We start from the raw sequence: 10,056 nt of genomic DNA, 5'->3' as shown, positions 1-10,056 counted from the left end.
TGTGCTGTTTCAATTAGTTATTTGTTGCTATAAAGTGTGTTAAGAGCTGAAAAGTGACATCTGCTCTCTTGATGATTGGGTGGTTGGCACAAACGCCCCACTCCTCTAAATCAGGGGTCAGCAACCCGCTCCTACGTGGCTCCAGCTGCTTTCCCCCAGGGTCCCAGTTCCCAGAAAACCAAACTGAATTGCGGGCCTTGTTGGACTGGGTGGCAGCCACTGCTCTAAATGATGGCGCCAGTTCAGACTGGCCCGTGTACTGGATCTCATTCATGTTTCGTCACGTTAACATGTCATCCGTCTTTGTTTTATTGCACCAAAGCTTAATGACATAAAACGTTTAACTTTGATTGTGCAAGAGTGGTGATACCTGCATTAGCCACACAAGTAATATGGGCCTGTAGCAGATAAGCTGGATATGATAGTGAAAACAGGTGAAACATATGGAAAACATAGTTTAGAGGCTAGCATGTCATCAGATTTTGCTAGTTAACATCATTAGCTTAAGGTTGAGTGGCGGTGTCTGCTGACCGATTGCAGACTGTTTATTCCACCCATGTCTGTGTGTGGGAGGGAGAGTGTAATGTGCATGTGTTGTAGGTCTTCATTGCAAACTTGTGATGGTGGAAGGATTAACCTGGGTGGAATGGTGTACGGCTGAGATCCTGCATTAACAGGATAAAGCATTGTGCAAGCGGAAAAAGTGATGTTTATTTTCTCAGTGAATCATCGCATGTGCGGCTTTAGACCTCTGGGCACTCAAACAGAGTTCAAAGGGCAAGATCTAACAAGACAGTAACCACATCCGTCACACAGGCACACGTCTGGCACTCTCAAAGGCCAAAATACTTTCTCCAGTTGGTTCTTCCCGAACTACAGCTGATGGGAAAACAGGCGGGAGAGCGTTTTTTCCTCTCCGGAGCGCATTTGTCTTTGGGATGTGTCTTACAACAGCTGCTCAGCTCAGGGATCGCTTTTAAGTTCTCATCCAAATTCCTCAGCCCTTTGTCGCAACTCGCTCCAGCTTTATCCTGCGCGGTGAAATCTCTTGCAAAAGGCTGCTGAAGTAATCTCTGGCAGCGGCGCTGAGAGCTACTTTTTGCCTGAGTCATCGCTGCAAATTCATTCGATACCAAGTTTTGAGGTCAAAACAAAAAGCCTCGAGCGTGCCTGGTCCTAACACCTGAAACCTGGAACTCTCACGCACTCACAACTTTTTGTGTGGGATGCATCTTGTCTGTGGAATTCAAACCCCGACGACCACGACGAACAGACGGAGCAGAGATTTTATGGCTCCGAATCACCCAGGAGTCACGGCGGTTTGAGTGCTGGGCTCTAACCAAGATGTCGCACCAGGACACTCGGGATGGAAACAGTCTCTCCTGGTGATAAACACAACCGAACCGGGACGGGGAGGGGTCCCGCTTATCACTAAAAACACAGGCAGGAGGTGAAATGAGGACATTTTACATGCTGTGATGCCTTTGAACCGTTGTGGGGGAGGCGTCTTAGTTGTGGGGGAGGTAAAGGTGAAGGGGGGGGCGACGCACCGCGACGTGGCCGCCGCCATGGCCGGAGCGTAATAATGCGGACCAGAAAAACATGGCCTCTCTCTGCTGTCGGGTCATCTGAGGGGAAGATGCCACCGCAGAATCGGACTGGACGTGAGGAAGAACAGAGGAGATTTGATGGTTTACACACACGACGGTGGCTGGTTGAGGTGTGTTTGAGTGACGATCACAAACACAAACGTCTACACACTTTAATCGGAACCTGATTTACATCAACATCAGCATCTCTTGAATCCCTAATATAAAATCTGCCTAGCAACATGTGCTGCAGTCTTTTCAGCCTCATTATTACTCTAATAAAAGCTCTTTTGATAAATGCGAAAGACCTGTATTTAATCTGTCAATGAAAATGAAAGTGGCTGCTCTCAGGGCTGCGTTTATGATGCATGTCAGAGGTGTTGCAATCCTCGTTCATGTGCTGCCAAGTGTTGCCAGAGTTTTGCAAACCCAACTTCAGACAAAATAAAAGTTCATGCTGAAAGTGTAAATAAGACAGTTGAGCGAAGGGGATGTGATGATGTGGAGGTTTACACTGAAAACAGGCCCAAAACTTAGGTGTAACACACACAAACACACTCGCATACAACAAATAATATTATGCGGGGACTTAACGCCTCCCCTCGTGATGTCACTGCGTCACAAGGTGCCAGTCTTTGTACCGTCCGCAGGGGTTACTTATGAATCTTTTATCAAAACTGGCCTAATTGCCCAACCATCCATGAGCCGGTCCAGCGGCGAATGGTGGAGGGGAGACTGGACATGCCATAACTGCCATTCAAAACAACGGGCAAAGACGCCAGCGTGCGCTCCAAGTCTGAGGGGGTTTTTGTTTGGGTTTTTTTTTCCTGTCGAACTTTCTTTGTCATCGGTCATCAGACGGTCTTCTTTTAAAGAGCAGACTCCAAAACTTGTTTCATAAATAAGCTGTTGGCTGAGAAGGGACGGGTCATATTTTACGCTGATGGGCGTAGGTGGGAAAGTGCTGCAGAAGATTTACAGATCTGAACCTAAATCAGATTAGGACAATCGTATCAACATCTGGGCCTCTTTATCAAATCAATGAGCATGTGGAGCCTGTGTGAAAACAACCCCTTTCTCTTTCTTTAGAGAGGATTTTTCCCACTATATTAGCAAATACCAAGGCAGATCCGCCCCCTCCTCCCCATCCATGTGCCTTTTTTTCCTCTCGTGTTTATGCTGAGACCCAAATGAGCATCGGATACAGCTTCCTGTCCTCATCCCATCCACGCTGAGCGACAACAAAAGCACTTTTCCTTGTTTTCTCACTCCCACTCCGAAGGAAACCGCCGCTGCTGGGGAGTGAGGGGTGAGCGGCGGCTCGAGAAAAAATAAAACAGAGTCAAGGTTTTGTAGTTTTGGGTTGTTTTTCTTATTTAACTCCCAGACCATGTCCCTTATTTCCTGGGAGCAGAGTAGCCAGCAGGAGGAAACTCCCTTCTCTCAAACAGCTGCACTTGATCACTTTTTACTTAATGTGGTTGTTTGAAGTTGAATTTTGAAAAAGTGGGAGAGGGACTTCCACAGCTGATTTATTGTAGTTAATAATAATAATAATAATATAATAATAATAATAATAATAATAATAATAATAATAATAATGTGACGTGGCGTGTACATCTTTAAGGTCCGAAAGAGCTTTTCTTCATCTTCTTCTGTATCACCTTCTATTGTCTGGCTGGAAATCCTGGAAACGGACATTTTTCCCTGCTCACAGCTGGCTGGAATCCGCTGTGTAAACGTCTCCCTGAATATTTCGATATCGCGGACTGTGTGTGTATTCGTCTGTGCCTGACTGCATAATTACAGATGCGCAGTTCCTCCTAAGCTGTCATTAGAAAAAAAGGGAATGGGAGTGACTCCAGCTCCAACCACCGCTTGCGGTTACGTAACACGCTCCCTTGGTCCACCAACAGACGGCTGCAACTGCCCTGTCTGTTCTGAACTGCCTATTGTTTGCGGGAATGTTGCTTCATACGGGATTTTTTTTTTCAAATATTTTTTTCGGGGAGGTGGGGGGTCTTTCAGTTTGAGCCTTTGTCTGTTCTGTGTGCGTCTGCAGTTCTTAGAGTGTCCATGGGAGGGCGCAGCCAGCCTTTTATCCAGGGATGCTGCTGGTCCCCAAACAAAAGACGGAATGATACTCGGAGCTGGCGGAGCCTGCACGAACTGATGTGCTTGAATTACAAAAAAAACAAAACAAAAAAAACTAAAACGAATGCGTGACAATTTACGTCATATTATGGTGACGTTGGAATTAATTGCACGGCTTGAGTTGGTGCTCCCAAAATCATATGAAATCACATGGTTGCTGCAGGAAGACAGCAAACATGTGAAATCGTGTGGATGATGTTTCACTCCGGTTTATGTCATCCTGTGATCCACAACAGGGCAGTGGTTTTAAGGCTGCTCCCTGTGAGAAAGACCCTGGGTTACTTGGCCTGCTTATACGCTGAATGGACATGGGAAATTTAAATTTGCGATCAGTCGGATTTTTTTGTAATTATTATCATTATTATTGCTTGCAATTCCCCCCAGCAGTGTTTAGGCTATTTTCTCTGTTCACCTTGAAAGAAAAGCTCCCAGGCAGCCTGACTCCCGCGACGCAACAAACCCAGAGTCCGTCTGTTCCACCCCCTCAGCCTGGGGGAGGAGTCTAGTTTCCTCCCGTAGAACTGAGCGTATAACACCGCTGAGCCGCCACAATGTGTGTCAGAGGACTGTCCGTGCTCCCAAAGTGGATGACTGTTCCAAATCTGGTGTCTGTGTTGCTGACGAGAGATACGAGACCGTTTGGTTCGCACATTACCGCCCCGAGTCAAGACGAGGTGAGCATCTTCTCAGCTGTGACTTAAAAATAGAAACCCCCTGTTTCCCCCTGCTGACATGCGCTGTGTTACATTGTTGTCATTTGTGTTCATTTCTGAAAACATTTATCTCCCCTGTTATACGGTTCGTGATGACCCATGTGGATGTTTTGGCACCGGCTGTGCGTCACGGTGACATTTACGCACGCTCATAAATGCGGAATAATAATAAAACAAACTGCAGAGAGCAGTGAGTTTGAAGCCGTGTGTGGGCTTTGACTCCTTTACTCAGTTTTTATAGATCACACGACAGGGTGAAAATGGTAAAGCCGCTGTTGCTCTTTGGAGACTGAAATGTCTTTTGTTCCTTTCCAGGTTTTTTCCTGATTGTGGGATAGAATGCCGGCGATCATTAGTAAAAACTCCGATCTGGAGTTTGACTCCTTACAACCGTGTTTCTATCCGGATGAGGACGACTTCTACTTCTGTGGTCCCGACTCTGCGCCACCGGGAGAGGACATCTGGAAGAAATTCGAGTTGTTGCCCACTCCGCCCCTCTCCCCGAGCCGCGCTGCGCTACCAGGGGAGCCGGCGACTGCCTCCCCGGAAGCAGACCCTCTGGACTTCGGCTTAGGGGACCCACTGGACTGGGCTTCAGAACTCACCTTCCTTCCCGAGGACGATATATGGGGGGCGTCTGATGATGGGGATCTGTTCGGCTCCGGTTTGGATACAAACCCCAACAGTATCATTCTCCAGGACTGTATGTGGAGCGGCTTCTCCGCCAGAGAAAAGCTGGAACGGGTGGTCACGGAGAAACTCGGCAAAGCTATTTCCACTGCCACCGGAGGCGGCAAGAACGTGTGCGTCAAGGCGCCCGAGGTTGTGACCCGCAGCTCGGTGTCAGAGTGCGTGGACCCCACAATTGTCTTCCCCTTTCCGGTACACAAAAAGACCGGCAGCAGAGACTCATCGGGGACAGTGAACGCACCCAAAACCAACACGAGTGCTCCCTCCGACTCCGGTAAGACTTGTTACGTTGCAATAAAGCCGTTGTTTTAAATGCTTCTTTAAATTATAAAGGAACGTTGACATGAAAACAGCGCAAATGACACCTTGTTATCGTTGTTATTGTCACGACTGGTGCTGCATGGTTCATATGGCCTTACGCACGCACAACACACGCACGCACGCGCAGGCGGGAGTAGTGACACACTGAACGGTTTATGTAATCAGACCGAGCTCTTCATCCAGCAGATGGCAGTAAAATGGGAGCGTGCGCATCTCTGCTTTCACCTGGCATCCCAGGCAGATAAAACGGACGCGCGCGCACACACACACACACACACACACACACATTGACTTTATAGCACTCTAAAAGTAGAGGTAGAGGATGAAAGTGTTCCATGATGCGATGAGTGGCTAAACTGTGTTTCTGGTGCCTTCAATGCTGCCGTTCAACATGGATTAAGGGACAATTAGCGCGCTCTGGCTGAGGAACGGGCACTTCTTCCAAAAGATTCTAAAGATTTGGAAATGATCAGCGTGTGTATTCAATCGCTCTAAGACTTTATGTCTGATCTATTACTGCCTTTGAGTTTCCTAAACAAACACTCACGGGTCCTTATCAGCCTGTTTTCGCTGTGAAACATTAGTACAAAAGGCGCCCAACTTGGCACAGGGGGTAGACTCAGCCGGCCTTGCCAAACACCTCCTCTGCCCCGAAGAATAGGGGACGGAGGAGGGCCCCGGCTGCCTCTGTTAGGGGGTGACAGCTTTGAACAAGTGCTCCATCTCGACAGCTGTCTCCTTGGCACCGCTCCAGGTCCGAGGCTTAAAAGGGTGGTGATTCGATCGCCTGCCTCACTGACCTCCTGCGTGCAACAGCCCTCCAGCGCGCGCCTCCGCCGCCATATATTTCACACGGGGGTGTGAAAGTTTGTGCTGCTAACAGGAGGCAAAAGGAACCAGGAACAAGCTGTACACATGTAAGCTGACAGATAAATTTGGCTTTGTTTGGCTTTCTCCACCGGTGCGCCCCCGCCTCCATCTGCCACCCAGCTCCAATGAGCGGGCTGCAGGTGAAACATCAAATGGCAGTCGGCCACGCCCCCTCCTCAGACCCCCAGCTGGGCCGGCATTGTTTTTGTGGCGGTGTCAGCCAGACTCTGCATGTATGCGTCTGTGCTCCGAGCCGTCAGCTGTAAAATGCCAGGCTCTTCAGATGCTCCTGAGCTGATAAGGATAACACGTTCACGCTCCCACCATTGGCCAACTCTTGTCATCTTCAAAGACGCCCGTCGGAGATAAGTCCTGGCACAGGTATTAAGATGAAGAGCTCCTCAGTTTGGTTTTTTCCTATCAGAAGGTCAGGTAAATTAAAGTCCTTAATGCCCGTGACATGAAAGTGAACTCACGCGCTGTCATCATCGCGGCAGCAGATTGAAAACATCTTCTCACCGGCGGGGAGATTAGAAGAATTTATGAACGTGGGCCGGAGAATGAAAGAAATCCCGTCTGTCTGTTCGGCACTGTGACTGAACATGTCAACGCCTGTAGAGTAGATTAGCTAAGGAATGACTGACACTAAACATTAAGTGGTTTCTACTGAGCAACACCAACCCACACATAGTCATGATTGTTCCTATGTACGCGCGCACACACACATGCACACACACACACACACACGCCTACCTTTCACTTGTACATAGGTGACATACCTCTGTCATAGACAATGAGTCACTCACATTCCATTTTCTCTTTCCAGAAGACGAGGATGAAAACGATGCAGAGGGTGAAGAAGACGAAGAGGATGATGACGATGAAGAAGAGGAGGAGGAGGAGGAGGAGGAGGAAGAGGAGATCGACGTCGTAACAGTAGAGAAGAGGCGCGCCATAATCAAGGCGTCGCCCATGGCTGCAGGTACTGCCACTATATCTGTGCACGCCAAGAGCCAAGACAGCAGAGGGAGCGCGTCGGGATCGGGCGGGATGAGCAGGTTCGTCAGCCGAGGCCCCCAGGAGCTGATCCTGAGAAGGAGCTCGGTGCACCAGCAGCAGCACAACTACGCCGCTCCGTCTCCGTACGCCTCAGACGACGACCACGCCCCGCCTCCAAAGAGGCAAAAGACGTCAGATGCCTCGCGGCCTTCCACCAGGACCATTTCCTCATCCTCCTCCTCGTCCTCCATGTCCTGCAGCTCGCTGATCGGCATGTCGGGCGTGCCGCAGGCGCAGCGCCAGCGGGGACAGCAGTCCTCGGGAGCTCCGACTCGGAGGACAGCGAGCGGCGGCGCAACCACAACATCCTGGAGCGCCAGCGCCGCAACGACCTGCGCTCCAGCTTCCTGACGCTGCGCGACCACGTGCCGGAGCTGGCGCACAACGACAAGGCTGCGAAGGTGCTGATCCTGAAGAAGGCCACCGAGTACGTGAGCTCGCTGGAGACGGAGGAGATGAGGCTCCAGCAGGAGAAGGACAGGCTGCAGGCGCGCAGGCAACAGCTGATGCGCAGGCTGGAGCAGGCCAGGACTCGCTAACAGACAACCACTACCACACAGAACCACACACAGACCCTGGACTACCCCGCGGATGCGCGTAAAGCAGGCCAATACACCCAAGCGTAGGCACAACTGCCTCCATACCTGTCACAACGCACACACAAACATCTCAGAGGACTTTACCTTCAGATGCTGACACACACACAAATACGCACACACACACACACACACCCACACACCTGGCAGAGGAGTTGCAGGAAACGATGCTCGGACTTTCACTGCCGCCACTTTTTTTGCACATTTGTTGACGTTAAGAATGTTTAGGGTTTACTTTTTCAATCCAGTCACATCGAGGAAATATGACAAAAGAGAAAGAGAGAAAATGAGGAGGAAGGAAAGCGGATGTTCCTCGCTTTGGTCTTTCCTTCCTCCAGTTTTGTCATCTTTTTAACTATCATTTCTATTTGTACCTTGTTGTGATGTTCTTTTTATTGTACTCACTGTGACACCAGCCTGGAAATCAGGGACAGGGTGTCAGAGGGCACTTTGCTTGGAGAGTTCACGTACAAGAAAGCAGTGCACACTTATTTTGCCTTTACCACTGCAAAAACTGAAGAGACTGTGACAGCCGAAGCGTTATGGGTCACGTAAAAACAATGCCACTACAGGTTTCCCTTCTCTCACTCCTCCCTCACACTGGTGCTCCAGCCAAGTCAGTGGATGTATACCTGTGCACCTTGCTAGCCGACACTTTTGTATATAACAATAGTGTACAGACAAAAATACACTCGGATCTGCCTTGTTTTGTAATACATTTTGTCCTTGTTTTTTATATATATACATGTCAGGAAGCTGCCAATAACTAGACTGGAAGTTTATATACCTTTAAAGTACTGTAAAGCCTCGATTTTTGAGAGTTGTGAAACTTTGTAATATAACAATATATTGTTTTTTTGTTTCCTGCTTTTTCTTATATTGTATCATCTTACTAATTCTACACACCTTTATGCTTTTAGTGTGAACCTGATACATACTAAATTTGATACTTATATTTTCGTATGAAAATGAGTTCTTGGTAGATATCACTTTATCTCGACAATTTTTTCCCCTTCTATATCTCGAATAATTCTTTTGTACAGCAAAATGTGTTGTATCATCATGTACCTGGACTTCTTCTTTCCTCCTCTTTTGTTTATATTTGTAACAATCGGGTGCATAGAACTGGGTAAACAGATATGAGATGGGGTTTGTTTTGGGGGTTTTTCCACTTTTAAAATGTACATTTAGTGCTGCAACTCATAGCACTTTTGAAATACCTCATTCTGAAAAAATAAATAGACTTTTGTAAAACGCTCATCGTGGCCCCGGTGATATTTTTCAGCCGCGCGTGCGGCTCTCCTCTCTCTGTTTATTTTTCCGTCTGCTCCTACATTTCCTTGTTTGTTTTGCCGCTTCCCGAAGACTCATCCCGACAAAGAAATAAAGAGAGTGTCCTCTGAATTCTCTCTGTCTGACTACCCCCGCGGCTGCCTCCCCCTCAGTAGCCTCTAACACCCACCCACACACACCTACACACACTCTCCCTCTTCTCTCCTCTTTCGATTTCCCTCTTACACCGAGTCGGCCCTTCCTACTACATTGTTCCGGCCGTTGCCATGGAAACTGGAGCAGCTGCTGAGTGGCAGACACCGAGAGTGAGTCTTTTATTTGTCTGTGTATTTCTGCCTGCAAGCGTGCGCGCGAGTGCACGTGTATGAATGCAAATGTCTGCGCGCGGGTCTACCTTTTGTCCCGGTCTGTGTGTGGCCCTGCCGCCTGATATCTCCAGCGTTGCGCGCTTGCTGCTATGATGCCAGGACAAGGGTGGATACTGTTTACCAACATCAGCCACATGGCTCTGGCCTCCGCCACCTCCTCCTCCTCCTCCTCCTCCCCCCACCCTCTCCCTGCGTCTCCAGCGCCGGGCCTGAACCCAAATATGTGCCACTCAGGAGTCTGGCCAGGCGTTCTCTGGAGATGGTTGAAAGAAAAATCTGTTGCCACGGCTGGAGTAGCCACACAGTCTGTGTCCACAGAAGGATGGCGAAAAAGAATTAACAAGACATAAAAACACACACTGTGGATGACTTTGATTAATCCTTGTTCGACCATGGGCCCAGT

At 48.8% G+C, this 10,056-nt stretch overlaps 1 protein-coding gene across 1 annotated transcript; it reads left to right on the top strand.

Moving 5' to 3' along the window:
• The first annotated feature begins 4,784 nt into the window (after nucleotides 1-4,784).
• Nucleotides 4,785-9,250, top strand: mycn (MYCN proto-oncogene, bHLH transcription factor). The gene is given in 4 exon segments (XM_057017101.1): nucleotides 4,785-5,420; nucleotides 7,164-7,620; nucleotides 7,622-7,654; nucleotides 7,656-9,250. Coding segments are annotated over 4 exon segments (1,395 nt in total). The 5' UTR covers nucleotides 4,785-4,795; the 3' UTR covers nucleotides 7,936-9,250.
• The last annotated feature ends 806 nt before the right edge of the window (nucleotides 9,251-10,056 follow it).

This window comes from Takifugu flavidus, chromosome 19, assembly GCF_003711565.1.
Source record: "Takifugu flavidus isolate HTHZ2018 chromosome 19, ASM371156v2, whole genome shotgun sequence".
Classification (NCBI taxonomy): Eukaryota; Metazoa; Chordata; class Actinopteri; order Tetraodontiformes; family Tetraodontidae; genus Takifugu; species Takifugu flavidus.
This window is presented reverse-complemented; position numbering and strand designations above follow the sequence as displayed.